Source organism: Motacilla alba, chromosome 7 (assembly GCF_015832195.1).
Source record: "Motacilla alba alba isolate MOTALB_02 chromosome 7, Motacilla_alba_V1.0_pri, whole genome shotgun sequence".
NCBI classification, from domain to species: Eukaryota; Metazoa; Chordata; class Aves; order Passeriformes; family Motacillidae; genus Motacilla; species Motacilla alba.
In genome coordinates, this window is record NC_052022.1 from 33,131,145 (window position 1) to 33,145,854 (window position 14,710).

The 14,710-nt window shown below is 48.6% G+C and overlaps 1 protein-coding gene across 3 annotated transcripts; it reads right to left on the minus strand.

Moving 5' to 3' along the window:
• Positions 1 to 6,302: 6,302 nt before the first annotated feature.
• Positions 6,303 to 13,975, minus strand: NUP35 (nucleoporin 35). Of its 3 annotated transcripts, none has more exons than XM_038143343.1 (9): positions 13,841 to 13,975; positions 12,887 to 13,057; positions 12,221 to 12,348; positions 10,481 to 10,541; positions 9,744 to 9,885; positions 9,303 to 9,372; positions 9,082 to 9,210; positions 6,969 to 7,136; positions 6,303 to 6,614 (listed from the first exon to the last, which is right to left on the minus strand). In XM_038143343.1, the coding sequence occupies exons 1-9, from the start codon at positions 13,872 to 13,874 to the stop codon at positions 6,537 to 6,539; spliced, it is 981 nt and encodes a 326-aa protein (XP_037999271.1). In that variant the 5' UTR covers positions 13,875 to 13,975; the 3' UTR covers positions 6,303 to 6,536. The 3 variants fall into 3 exon arrangements, with proteins under 3 accessions (XP_037999271.1, XP_037999273.1, XP_037999272.1); XM_038143345.1 differs by having other exon boundaries at positions 13,845 to 13,935; XM_038143344.1 differs by having other exon boundaries at positions 12,887 to 13,934.
• Between the last annotated feature and the right edge of the window lie 735 nt (positions 13,976 to 14,710).

Here is a 14,710-nt window from a genome sequence, read left to right on the forward strand (position 1 = left end):
GGGCTGTCTTCCCTGGTCTCTCCTGCAGCCCCTCAGCTCTGACATTCCTTGCTCTTTGCCAGACGCAGCCAAGGACCGGACACAAGGTCCAGACTCTGCCCATAGCAGCAGGCGCTCTGTAGGCCAGGTACTGAGAGCCATCTCCACCCTCTGAGCTGAGCATCGCCATTGGAGCACTCAATGGATCATCCCTCTCTTCCCTATTGTTCCTTCTTTTGCAGATGTTTACAAACCTCACTTGGTGTCAAGAGATGATCACCATGTTTACCAAGGGTGCAGCAGAGCCTGCAGAGCCTGGTCCCGCAGCCATTCAGAGCATAGCTTCTGCTCCCAGCCTGGATCTTTTTGGGGAGAGAGTTGTCTCCAGCCCGAGTCAAGTAAGCAGCTTGAGGCCAGGGCTGGGTGTGCCCAGGAACTGTGTGGCACCTCAAGTCTTTGAGGCCCAGCCCAATGCGGTGGGAAGGGAAGCACTTCTCAGGGGAAGCTGGGGAAGTTGCTGCTCTGGCAGCTCTCCAAGTCTCCCCGTGCCTTCTGCAGGTGCCAGGCTTTGTTAGGAACATGCACCAGAGGCTCGCGTCCAACGGGCCTCCAGACGACTGGCTGTTTATGGACATCCTGAGGCTGACTGAGGCACATCCCACTGATGTCGCAGTGACCCTCCTGCGCTGTGCCCCGTCATGTGACAGGTACAGGGCCCACCTGCCTTGAGGGCTCAGGTCTAATCAGCCTGTAGGGCCCATCACCCTGTACAGCCAGTCCAATGGGGTCTGCTAGCCAGGCAGAGAGTTCCAGGAGCCACTGGACCCTCCATTTCCCAGCCCTGGCTTGTCAGCCCATAAGCCTCCTGACATGCTCCCTGCCTGCCCCTCAGGGCCAGTGGCTCTGTCATCTGGGCCCTTGTGGCTGCCCAGGCCACAGTGCCCTGGCTGAGACCCCCATGACACACAGCTCTGGTCCTGCAGAGGTGCTGCAATCATGTGGAAGACCATAGCCTCATCAGGAACAACAGTGGAAAAGGTGCTGCCAACACTGCTCTCTGTGATGGAGGGCTGGCCACTGCAAAAAATGTACACCTCTGATGGGGACAATAAGGATGTCTTTGCCCTGGCTGTGAGTTTCCGTAACTGGCCTTTGCTTGTACACGGGTTGCTTCTCCAGTGCCTCTCCATCCTCTCCCCCACTGCAACGCATCTCCCTGCCTCAGGCACTGGGCTGACACCTGGGCTAGGGGCAGGTTCAGGGGCACTAGCCAGATGCTCCCCCCGTGTCTCCCCTGGCCTCTGCCTTGTATGCTCAGGCCTGCCCACTCGGTACTGAGTGCTGTCTCTAGATGGTTTATCCTTTGCAGGCAACCAGGGTGATTTGGGAGATTCTCCGCCTGCCCTGGTGCCCAGAGCCATTTGTGGAATATTCCCCCCAACTCCTTGTGGCTCTGCTCTGCCAAGTTTTCTTCAGTACAGAGCAGATGTCAGAGGACATAAATACTTTTTGGAGGAGATGTCAGGAGGAAAATGGCCTTGCCACCAACCCCAACAGGTGCTCCATCCCAGTCCTTCTGTCATTCCCACATTGCCAGGGCTGAAGCCTGGGGTCCAAGCATAACCTGGCCTTTGCTCTGCACACAGCTTTGTAGTGAACACTGTGAAGGCATTGTTCCACCATCTGCGTTGTCTGGATTTACTGATGGCAATGGAACGCAAGCATGCCTGGGACACGCTGCTCTGTGCCGACACCCACCACTATGCCGTGGGTCTGCTGGCCAGGTGAGACCTCCTTCTCCCCACCGCCCCTCTCCTCTGTGCCCGGAACACCCCACGCAGTGCCCGTGGTCACGGGCGGCAGGGCCTTGTCGCCAAGGGAGGGATGAGCAGGCTGGAAAAGGCTGGCAGAGGAGGGTGCCCGGGAACAGCCGCCTGCCAAAGCGCCCACGGGGTGCTCGGGAGAAGACCGCACCTCTGTCAGTCAGCCCTGGGAGAGCTTTGCCCACCAGGCTCGGGGGCAATGGTGCCTTTTTCTGCCCACCAGGGAGATGCGCCGTGTCTCCCTACCCTTCTGTTCCTGCATTGCACTCCGCCTGCTCAGCCGGCTCAACAGGGAGGAATCACGCTGGGAACTGCCCGCCCTGACGTTCCTCGTGGAGGTGAGCCCCATGGCCAGCGCTGCCTCGCCGAGCAGCCTCCCGCCCCTGTGCCCTCTCGTAGCCGCAGCGGCCTGCGAGGGCGGCCGTGCCCCGTGCTGCTGCCTTGGCTCAGCCCCGTGCGGTTCTGAGCTCCTGCCAGCTGGGCACCTCTGTCACTGCTGTGTGCCTTTCAGCTCCTGGATTGCCTGGACTTGAATGAATGGGGTAACAGCATCCTGGAGATCATGACACGGTACCTGCAGAGCGAGTCCATGGAGATGCGTCGCCTGGCACTGAAAGGCCTCGTGGTGCTCAGCAAGGACCCCTCGATGGTGAGAAGGAGGCAGCAGCTGAAGCTGTGCTGGCAGCGTGGGGCTGGGGCAAGCAGCCCCTTGGGCTTAGCTGGCCTTTGGGAGCCGTGGCAGCTGCTCCCAGCTCTCCAGGCTCGCTGTTCAGCTGCCTGAGTGCTTCGGGACAGGCCTGAGGCCTCTGGACTCCATGGCAGGCGGGTGGGGTTGCAGCACTGGAGCAGTGTTGGCAGTGAAGTTTTTCATGGATTCACAGCACACCTTTGTTTTCTACATAGGCCAAAAAAATGTGCAGCCTGTCTGAACCTCTTATGGAGCTGCTGAGAAATGAAGATGTAGAGATCGTCAGGATGAGTCTCTCGGTGTTCACAAATATACTCCGGAACAAAGATATACTAACATCCAGCCCCACAGCCCCGAAACTGGCTGAGGCGCTCCGGCCCCTCTTTGACAATGTAAGGCTCTGTGCCCCCAGCCACGGCCCCTGGGTGCTGCCCAGAAGTGTGGTGCCCTCTGATGGCCCTCTGCACAGGGGGGCCTGGAGAATCCAGTGCTGAGTTTTTTCCTTTCCAACAGGACAACAGCCATGTGCAGCTGCTCTCCATTCGCCTCTACCAAGACGTGATGGAATCGGTAGTGGAAAAGGGGAAAAAGCCCCTGAAGATGCATGTGAGCCAGAGCCTGCTCCCTCTCTTCTTTCACTGCCATGATGAGAACCAGCTTGTGGCACAGGTGAGGCCTCCTGGGCGCTGCTGTCGCCATGGCAGGGGGCTCAGCTGTCTCCCCACACCCTGGCACCTCAGGGGCTCCAGCCTCCTCCTGGCCTTGGCACAGAGAGGCGGCTGCCGTGCCCTGGGCTGCCGTGCCACCTCTGGCTCTCTGCTGCTCTGCAGGCCTCTCGGGAAACGCTGCTTTCCGCAGTGAGGTTCCTGAAGAGGAAGGATCTGAAGCAGCTGCTGAAGACACAGGACCCATGGAGCTTTGCCGAGCGTGTGGTAAGGACAGCCTGGAAGCCCCAGCCCCGGCCTGCAGAAGCCGCCTGCCCACAGCACCCAGTCCGTGGGGATGGATGGCAGCTGTGGCCCCTGGCCGGTGCTGCACGCAGGGGCACCGGCCTGGGCCCACATCAAGCCTTTCCCTCCGTGCCCTGCAGCTGGCAGAGGACAGGAGCCGAGCGGCCGAGCACCTGCGCCTGGCCCTGCCCTACCTGCAGAGCGCACAGGAGCCCCTGCGAGAGGCGGCCGTCAGGTCCATCGGTGAGCCGCAAACCCGGCGTCTCTGTCCCCTGCTTCCCCATTGCATCAGGATCAGGGCCAGGGGCCGTGACAAGCTGTGCGTTTCTAGGGATTGCCGGGATGCTCATGAGGGGACAGCCGGAGGAGCTGCAGCTCATCTGTGAGGGTGAGTGAAGCCGGCCGGCTGTCAGGAGCACCTGGCAGGGGCAGCTGCAATCCCTGCCTCAGCTGCGGCATGCTCCGCTCCTTGTGTGGACGAGGGCCAGCATCGGGAGAGCGCAGAGCCATTTCAGAGCTCTGTGTGTTGTGGCCTGCACCTTCTAGCTGATCATTGTTGCGTCCTGCTTCCTTCAGGCCATGGCAAGAGCTGGGTGGGCTGGTCCTTTCAGGGGCTTTCCTCCCTCTGACCATGGGTCTGTTTGTTGCAGCCCTTCAAGCCCTTAGCACAGATGACAGCCCCTCCAACACAAACCTGATTGTTCAAGTCATGTTCGATGAAAGAGCTGCACTGCTGAGTTCATCTTCTGGATCGAGACAACCAGGACAGCACCAGATCCCATGCAAGAGGAGACAGCCTGGAGATCAGAGGAGAGCAGCTGGAGCTCCAGGCACAGCTGATGCTGGGCACACCTGAGCTTGCCTTCCCTCTTTACTGGTCCCTCCCTGCAGCCCCCAGAACCTGCTTGTTCCCTTCTCCTTCTCCCAAGCTCATCCCTCTGCTTTGCTTGCTATTAATAAACACTTCAGCTGCTTTACTTCATTTGTGTCTTTGTGGAGCTGAAGTGGAGCAAAACTTGAGCCCTGGAGCACACAGGCCCCTTCCTGCCGTTCTTTTCTGGGCTGCGTTTTGTGCAGAGAAGCACAAAAAAGGCAGGTCACGCTGGAAAGGTCCCTGCCCTGAAGGTCTGGTTTCACACCATTGTGGACCTAAGGGTCTTACCGAGCACCCTGAAGGTCAGCAGGAGGATGAAGACCCTGGATTTTAGAAGAATCAACTTCAGTATTTTCTGAATCCAGCTGTGAGGGATTCCGTGGCAAGCATCCACTGAGGGCGAAGGAGCTTGGAATGCTGGAAGCTATTCAAGAAGAGCTTCCTTGAAAGCACAGCAGTGCTTCTTGCCTGCAAAGGGAGAGGAAGAGGGCAGAACCAGAGACCACCCTGATTTACAGTGAGCTTTGGGTGTACTAAAAATGCAGCAAATGAAGCAGCAGTACAGGGGCTGACACACGACTACCCCACTGTACTGAGGGCTGTCAGGCAGAGCTGGGATCCTGGGTGCACTTCTGGTCCCCACAGCTGAGGAATCACAGCTCCTGCCTCATACACAGTCAGGAAGCCAACCAAGTGAGACCACAGGGAGGAGACCCTTCCAGTCTCTCTTGGGCATGGCTGCAAAACAGCTGCAGCTTCTTCCTCCTCCTGCTGTATTTGGGGTTTGCTGATCCCAGAGCCAGAGCCAGGTCCTGCTCTATTTTCCCGACTGTTCAGAGCAGGCATGAAAAGGGCTCCGTGCACAGTGGAGAGTCCTAGAAGGTGCTTACAAGAGCATCTAACCCAAATCTACCCTTTTGCAGTTGAAAAGTGTGGTTTTCTCCAGCAAGAAAGAGCTCCTCTGGCTCTGTCAGTGCCAGTTCTGCTGCCTTTGGGCTACCTAATGTTGGGATAAGGGATTTGCACAAATTCCAGAGTCTGCAGTGACAACAAAGATGCTGAATTTGAGACTGCTAAGTTGGTATGGTGCCTATATAAGGCTAAGCTGTAGTCCTAAAACTCCTTTGATGCTGTGATGTTTGCTCAACAGTTGAGAACTTGAGCACAATTGTGGTTTTGCTCTCAGCTCTGGCAATCACAGAATCCCGCAGCGGTTTGTGTTGGAAAGTATTTTAAAGATTCTGTAGTTCCAGGTGCCTGGCTATGGGCAGGGACACCTCCCATTAGAATTGGACTAATCCATCTTTATCTTCCCTCCCCTGGATTTTGATCTAATGTGAATAGATCAGCTGGTTGCACAGATTTTGTGGTTCAAAGAAACAGAAACAGGAGTTTCCCATTATCCCATCTAAACCCACCCTCTAGGAGTTGGAAGCCATTCCCTCTGTCACTCCAGGCTCTTGCCCAAAGTTCCTTTGCAGCTCTCCTGGAGCCCCTTTAGGCACTGGAAGGGGCTCTAAGGGCTCCCTGAAGCCTTCTTCAGGCTGAACATTCCCATTTCTCCCAGCCTATCAGTGTAATGCTCCAGTCCTTGGACCATTTCCTGGTCCTTTCTGGCCTCCTCTGGACTTCTTGGAGGTCCTCGCCATCCATCCCAAAGCCACCACAGCTTGCACAGACAGAAGCTGTCCTCAGCTGCCTTAAGGGAAGAGCACACACAAACCTTCTGCTGTTGGAAACGTGGAGCTGGGGAAGAGCAGCCTGACCTCCCAGCACTGCTAGAAAACTTTCCAGCTGAGGAAGGAGTTTTGTTTCACTGGAGACAGCAGCTCCCCCTTTGGCTTTAAACACAACCAAAGGCACAGGCATTGACTAGAGGCTGCATACAACGATGTATTCCAGCCCTGCCCAGCTCTCCCTCAGGGAACTGACAGGCCACGGAGTTCAGACAGCTTTTCTTAAGGAGACAGATGTTTTTCACAATCATGCCATTGGAGAACAAACAGGGATAAAGCACTTTTATTTACACTTAATCAGTTTGTAAAACCATGTGTACACTGCCATCATTTAAAGTGCAAGCTACATGTCTTCTGAATAAACTGAAGGCATAACAGGTGCTATGTAAGACAAAATACTGCCACCAGTAGTTATAGAACTAACTACAAATGCCAGTAGCGTGGTTCAAACCCTGACCAGCTTGGTGTGTTACTTCCTCTTGTATATTACCAGCCAAAAACATACTCCATTGCTTTAGACACAATACTTTCATCTTTCCTAGGAGTTTGTCTGTCCGAAACCACCTAGAAGGAATGGGAGAAAGACAAACAGAGAAAATACAGAGAATCAGTCAACATGTAGTTAATAGTTTTTACACTAACCTTTGATTTCTTCTTTTCCTAATTGCTACTATATTTTGACAAAATATGTTTGAAATATCTTCAAAACAAGCCCTTAATCCCTGGAAAAGTGACAAGTCATTAATTTACTATTTTATTATTATTATTTTAGAGACTGAACAGACTGAGCTTGTACTTGAACCACATCATTAAAGAACTGACAGCAAAAGGTAAAGGTCACACTGCAGTTGTGTCTGCACAGCCTCATAGAGGTAAGGGGAGACAACAAAAAAGACGTTTCTGTTTCCCTTAAAATACCTGATAGTCACTAGTGGAAGCCTTATATGCTGTTGCAAGAGGTCTCATGGTAGAAATCCTTGCAGTACTAGTTGCAGGTTGTGTTGGTGTGCCAGCAGATTTTGCAGGTGGAGTGAAAATCGAAGACATTGAGGATGTAGAGCTTCTTTCAAAGTTTTCCATCACACTCTTAAATAGAGGGTTAATATAATGTAAACAAACACTGAAAATCAGTATTCCAACCTTTATCATCTAAAATGATCTATTTAATTTTTTTGATAAAAGATATTTGGATCCCAAAAGATAAAATGTGAGTCAGTACAGAACATACGGGTACACATGACCACCAAGGCTTTTCCTCACTACAATCATTTACATGTTGAATTCTGTCATTGCAAAGTAGAGGAAGGTTGGAATCTGTTCGCTGTCTGTACTAAATGTCCACCAAGTTTAAAACAATGTGGAGAATAAAATACAATAGGGAATGCAATCAAACTTCAAGGCTCCATTTTTATGGAGCTTATGTTTAGGAAGGAATGCATGTAGAATGGAAGAGGTAGGAGGTGACGTGATGGGAACCACAAGTTCCACAACAAACCAGAGAAGACAAGATGGTAAACAACAACCAGCCTGGGGACAAGTGATTTGGGGCATTTAGACTCAGTGAAGCATGGGATTCAAGCAGCCTAACGATAGCAGAAATTCAGCAGCACGTTTGGTAGAAGAGCACTTACCAAAATAAACAATAGGACTGGTGTACATGGTGGGTGTGCAGCTGACTCTGCTCAGCACAAGGGGAACCCAGGGAACTAATACTTTTAATACTTTTTAATACTTTTTTTAATAATTTAATACTAATTTAATTTAATAATTTAATTTAATACTAATTTAATTTAATAATTTAATTTAATACTAATACTTTTAATACTTTTTAGAAGCCTAACTGCTGATGTCAAATCCATCATATCTAGTTTTCAGTTGCAGGAAAGTCTTACTAAAACCAGTCCTTCAGTGGATTAGTCTCCTGAAATCTTTTGCCTCCAAAAATACAAATTAATGACTATGGGTTTATTTATTGGTATATGAAAGTGAATACTACCCACAAAAGACATAATGAGAATTCAAAAGCAATGAAGATCAGGTGCCTGGCAATTATGTCTTAGATCATTACTCCTAGAGCTTCAGGTTACAGGCAATTCATTCATTGATACAAACTGGACATCAAAAGAGTAAAAAGGCATGGACAGACCACCAGCAGAAGCCCACAGAGAAAATGGCTATAGAAGTACTTGTTTCCGAATTTTATTGAGTGTAAGAAATATTTCAAGACTGCTAAAACTTCAGTAATTGCAAGTTCAGTTTCTAAGGCTGCCTTCTCAGAATGGTTCACATTGGAAAGCTTACATTACTCTTCAGTATCCTATATCCTTAAAGGAGACAAAAAAAAATAATCTGTGCAGAATGACTGAGGAATGACTCTTATTTGCTTAAGCTAATGTACAGTACCCAGTGCAAAGGGCTGCAAGTATTAAAGGTCAGGATATTGCCAATACCTAGACACTAACAATTCATGTTAATATTAAAGACCACAAGACAGCCATGTCTACCCCCCAACTACTACCTACAAGAGAGTGACATGTTTTTATAGGGGCAGGTGGGAGAACAGGATTGGGATTTTCTTGCTAACAAATTTTCAGTCCAAAGTACTAAGATAAATTCAAGAGCCAGAAGCACATCGTCACATAAAAAATAGAGAGGTACAATTAGGAGCAGCAATAGTCTTAATCTGCCATTAGGTATCTATTGCAGGCCCTAAATTCCAGTCAGGAAACTTATCTGAATTGTGTCTTACATTATGGTTTCACTTCCTTCTCTTGTACAGCAATATAATTGTGTGCATTGTAACTTCCAAGGAGCACAGAGACTGCTCATAATGATTCTTCTCAGCAGGAAATGTTGACAAATTGACAAATATTTAAGAAAAAACTTTGTAAATGTGTAACAGACTATATCTATATAGACAAACTACCTACAATTTGCAATTCCAAAAGGAAAAAAATTTAAGAGATCAGGGAAAAGAAAAAGAAAGACCAAAAGCAGAGTGCCTTTGAACTAAAAGCAACTGTTAACTTACTTTATCTATACAAGGCTTGACACCAATCATGATAGATTCACCAAAAATCCTTCCATCTTTGCTTAAGGCTTTCCGGGCTTGAAGCTTAGACTGATATCGAATATGCATCCAGTTTCCTGTGTTGGACATCTGAACGAGATTAAGTGAAAATTGTGAAATGTAGTTTTTTAAATGCTTAATTCTCAGTGTTTTCTGACGTAATTGTAAAAACTAAGACATACCACATGCTTTAATATGTTTCCATACTGAGCAAACTGTAGTAGAATATAGGAAGCTGATGCTTGAGGAAATCTGAAAGACAGAAAAAAGTACTCAAAAAATTATGAGCAGTTTAAGAATTCAGGTGTTAAGATACAACCCTATGAAGCATTTACAGAAATCCAGAAGAGACCACTGTAGTATCAGAAGCAGTGATTTGAGAATGACCACCTTCTAGGCACTTTACCACACACCCCAACAGCAGAATGGTGCCTTTCTAACTAGAAAAAATAAGGTGTAACTCAATTTAAGATGCCTCACTGAAATGTATGTGTTTGCTTGCTTTAACCATAGCTGTACTTGCACCATATACCAATGCCAGACAACATCAACGCCCAAATATTTTTCTCGTACGCTCTAAAGACTTCACCCAGGTTTTTCCAGTACTTTGGAAATCAACTCACCCAAATACAGTTACCCATGTGTCATCAAGTTGATCTTCTGAAGTAAGGGAATCACCTTGAGTATAAAAAGGATCTAGCTGAGCAGGAGATAGAGTAGTCTTCTTAGGCTGCCCAATACTTGCAGGGCTGAACACGCTCGAAGCTGTTAAATTGAAATTATATTGCTGAACAAATTTCTTTTGCAAGAGAGAGATTTATAATAAAAGAATAAATTCGGTGTCAAGCATGTCACTTGTATGTGGAAGAGTTTGATGGGGATTTACTCACAGACAAAACACGTAAGTCAATCATAACTTCACATCTGCAAACACACTAGTAAGTTTTTATGACTAACAACCTAGTGTTCTCTTTGACTTCAAAACACCAACAGCTTAATACAGTTGCCAAATAGGAAAGGGCCAACAGAATAAAGCTTAGCAAGAAGCCACCAGTTCATACACAAGATATCAAACCTTGTGAAAATGGAAGGCAATCCATCAGTCTCAGCTTCTTCGTTCAATTACAAGCACCTCTGTGCTCAGTTCAACACCACATTTGGAACAAGAAAAGCTGCTTGAAACTCAGTCTCAGAATGAATAATTATTTCCTACTCATACCCACACACCTTTTGAAAAGCTAACAAATACACAACCTCTTCATAAATTAGCAAGGAACTGATGTAGCTTGAACACTGATGATTTTTCTGTATTAAAGAAAGCTGTAAGAAAAAAGAACAGAAATTTTGACAGGAAATCTACCTGCTCCTGGAGTTGATGACAGAATTCCAGCTGATGGGCTCTGTGTTAAAGTAAAGCTGGCCTGCATTAATATACAGAAAGTAACAAATTATTCTTATAAGTATACTGCTCAGATCAAGAGACAATTTTCAAGTGATTTAAAAATTCAGGAAATAATATTAATTGTTTGCCTTAAGTTATTCCTAACTTCTTAGAGATCAGATATTTGCATGTATATTTAACAAAAGATTACCAAGAGCTATTAAGGAAAAGTTATTTGACAACATATTTGACATATGCTTTGTGAAACAAAGTAGCTTTGAGTATCAGTACTCAGAAACCCTAAAGTTTACCTTCTTAAAATAGTCATGTCACTATTGCTGCACTGTAATAATTCACACATTCATGTGCATCCTGATGGGAAGGATATTAGTATCCTAAGCTTATCAGCATTTTCACTGCCTAAAGAGTTGAGAAATCATGGAAACATAACCTTCCCTTGTAAGGAGACTATTACTAGACTTACTTGCTCAACTATTTAGTGCATAGAAGGAAAGTATACTTTGAGTTTTAGATGGTAGCAGTTGTTTTCTTTTTAACATAGGATTTCAGCATCCAAAATAATTTTAGTCTATTTTTAGCCTGAATCATGGCATTTCTTAGATACAAGATGGAAGAGCCTGGAGTACCTGCAGACTTAACAACACAGGTTCTGACAGCTGCTCAATATTTTTTGAAATTTAACATCCAGTCCTTGAAGACACTATAGGATTCTGTCCTTCACAGAGAACCTCAGCTTTCAGAATAAACCCTTCAGAAGGCAACACTCAATACAAAGACTGCTCATTCAGTGAAAAGTGTTCTCCTTGCATCAGAACAGTGCAGTGAAAAAGGACCTGGTAAGCTTGATTAGTCAAACAGCACGGCTCATTATAAATTTTACCTTGTAGAAATTTGAGTGTTCCTCTTTCAAAACTAATCCAAACTGTCTACCCAAACTTAGACTAGATTTTTTTACTCAGAAAAAAAATTCCTTCTGTTTCCATAAGTGCCTTATTGTCTTCTGAAATGTAATCACGGAAGCCTGGAATTATTAAGGTTGGAAAAGATCTCTTGAGGTCGTCAAGTCCAACTGTTAACCTAACACTGCCATCTTGGCCCCTAAACCATGTCCCCAAGTGCCACTTCCACACATTTTTGAACACTTCCAAGGATGGCGACTCTAACACTTCCCTGGGTGGCCTGTTCCAATGCCTGACCACCCTTTCAGTGAAGAAACTTTTCGTGATATCCAGTCTAAACTTCTTCTGGAGCAACATGAGGCCATTTTACTTGTCCTATTACCTGTTAGCAGGGGAAGAATCCAGCCTCCCCCTTGCTACAACCTCCCTTCAAGTGGTGGAAGGGTCCTTCTGCCAATCAGTAACCCAATAAACTTACAAGAAAGTGAAAAGCTGACAAACAAAGCTGAATTTGAGAACATAACTGAGCATAACTGAGGAATGACTTGCATAACTGAGGCATGACTTGCATTTTTCATTTCCTACTGAACTGAAAACTGGCAATAACAGGAATTTGCTTCATGACCACAGCTCTTGTTTAAACAGGAACAGGTACACCGAACAATCCATACTAAGCAACAGCATGATCTGAAGGGTCATCACTCATTTTGCTACAGCAGCTTATACAACTAAGTTTGACAATGCACTGAGGCTGCCTCACATCTTCTGCTGAGAACAGGCCAGTGCTGAAGACACTTACTGTTCTTCTTGAGGACAGAGGTGTTGATCCAAGGCCAGGACTAGATAACTCATCATATATGCTTCTAACTGGTGGAGCACCACCTTTATCCTTGTGTGAAGGGACTACTGGTTGTGGGGGAGACCCTCCTGCAATCCAAAGGAACAGAAGAAGAGCATGAGAAAACCTGTAATTTTGCTTCGGCGCTACTTGTTCTTGAAACTTCAATAATGCATTCAGCCATGCTCTCGTGTTGATTGTTGTTGAGACTTGATTGTTTCACTGGAGGTTTGCGGAGCCATCTGCCCTACCAAACTGTTCAGGTTTGAATGTTCTAGGTAGGAGCATCACAGGTATGCCAAACAGCATCCTGTTTATAATGCAGAAGTGTTATTGTTAATAATACAGAAGTATTATTTAGAACTTTCAGACCTCTTATTTAACCCATGATATTCACTGTTTACATGTTCTTTCTCTGAAGTCCTGAGCATGGCTGTATCTTTCAATTTTAAGCCAGGCTAGAAATCTATTTTAATCGTTTCAGAGACTACCTTGCCTATGGTACAGACATAAAAGCAAGATTTTTAAGAATTGAAATATCCTAGTCTGCAACAGTCATGCAGAACAATGAGACAAACCAATTTTTTTGCTTTCAGGACAAATTTCCAACATTTAACAAATTCTGACCTGCAAGTAGTGGAGACCTTGTTTCCATGACACCGACTGAAGGGCCGTATAAAGCACGTGGCTGCGGAGTCACTGGTGCAGGTAAGTCACCCATCAAAAACCCAGGGAGAAATTGAGCACTGGTTCCTTGTTTTGGAGATGTCGGGGAGCCAAGAGTCATTGGTTCAGCTCCTGAAAACAAAATTGTAAAACATGAAAAAGACAAGTGAAAGACAAAGGCAGCTTTTTCCATTGTGGGCTCTACTAAAAAAACATAACACAAGATACGGGAAGTGATTAAGATCACAGATTTCCAGAATGGTTAGGGTTGGAAGGGACCTCTGGAGACCATCTACTCAAAACCCTCTGCCAAGGCAGGGTCACCCAGAGCACGTACACAGAAATATCTCCAGGTGAGTTTGGAATGTCTCCAGAAAGGGAGACTCCACAACCTTCCTGGGCAGCCTGTCCCATGCTCGGACACCCTCAGTGTAAAGTTCAGTCTAAGTTCCTCCTCACGATGAGACAGAACTTCTTGTTTTGGTTTATGGCCATTACTCCTCGCTCTGTCGCTGGGCATCATCGAAAAGAGCGGGGCACCATCCTCTTGGCACCCGCCTCTGAGATATCCACTTGTATCGATGAGCCCAAAGGCGGTACAATCATTCATTTTACAGGTAAGCCGAGTTTACCACAATGTTCCATTTTTCGCAAATACGAGCGGCGGCCGATCGATTTAACCCCGCTCCCCTTTCCCATCACCCCAGCGCGAACCGCCCCTTCGCGGCGCCGTCTCCCAGCCCGGCTCAGCAGCACCCACACTCCCCCGCCTAGCGCGGGGGGTCGGCCCCGGCCCCAGTCCCCTCACAGGAGCGCCGCGGAACCCGCCGGGCGCCCCCGGCCGGGCAGCGCAGCCCCCTGAGGCGGCGCCCGGCAGAGCCGGGGCGGGCTGCAGGAGCCGCGGGCCCGGTTCACCTGCGGGCGGCGGCTCCATGGCGAAGGCGGCCATGTCGGCCCGGATGGCGGGAAAGAGGCGGCGGCGGCAGCTCCGCCGGGCGCTTTCAAACGGGACGGAGCTTCCTGCCGCCGTCACTTCCGACCCACCCCATGACATGCTGCGACGAAGTGGGGCGGAGCCCCGTCAGGGGCCGAGGGTGTCGGGGCCCGGCATGGGCTTGTGCCGCCCGGTCCCCTCACGGCTCCTGGGCAAACGGCCCCTCAGGGAGGGGCGGGTCGCGAACGGAGCTGAGGGAACCGCGGTCACCGTTACCAGGGGCTTGTCCTGGACTGCTCCCGCGGGCTGGGAACCCGGAGCGGCCTCCCCACACAGCCTTCCCCGGGGAAAGGGTGTCAGTCAGTTCTCGGACTGCCGGCACCGCGGCCACCGCGTCCGCCGGGCCAAGGCGGTGAGGTGTTCCCCCGCGGACGCGGGCGCCAGGGACCACGGACAGCGGTCAGGTGCAGCGGGGTTGCCTGATCCCCGCATTAACGTTTCGCATAGAATCATGGAATGGGTTGGCTTGGAAGGCATCCTAAAGCTCATCCAGCTCCACCCCGTGCCACTGGCTAAGACACTTTTTGCTATCCCAGTTAGCCCTGTCCAACCTGGACTTGGGCACTTCCAGGGATGCGGCAGCCACAGCTTCTCCGGGCAGCCTGTGCCAGGGCCTCCCCACCCTCAGGGTAAATAATCTAATCTCAACCTACTCCCTCTCTTTGAATCCGTTCCCCCTTGTCCTGTCACTACCTGTTCTTGAGCAATTCATATCGAGAACAAGAGAGGTCGTGGTTCAAACACAACGATGTGCTACAGTTCCAACTACTGGCACCAGGACAGAACACCAA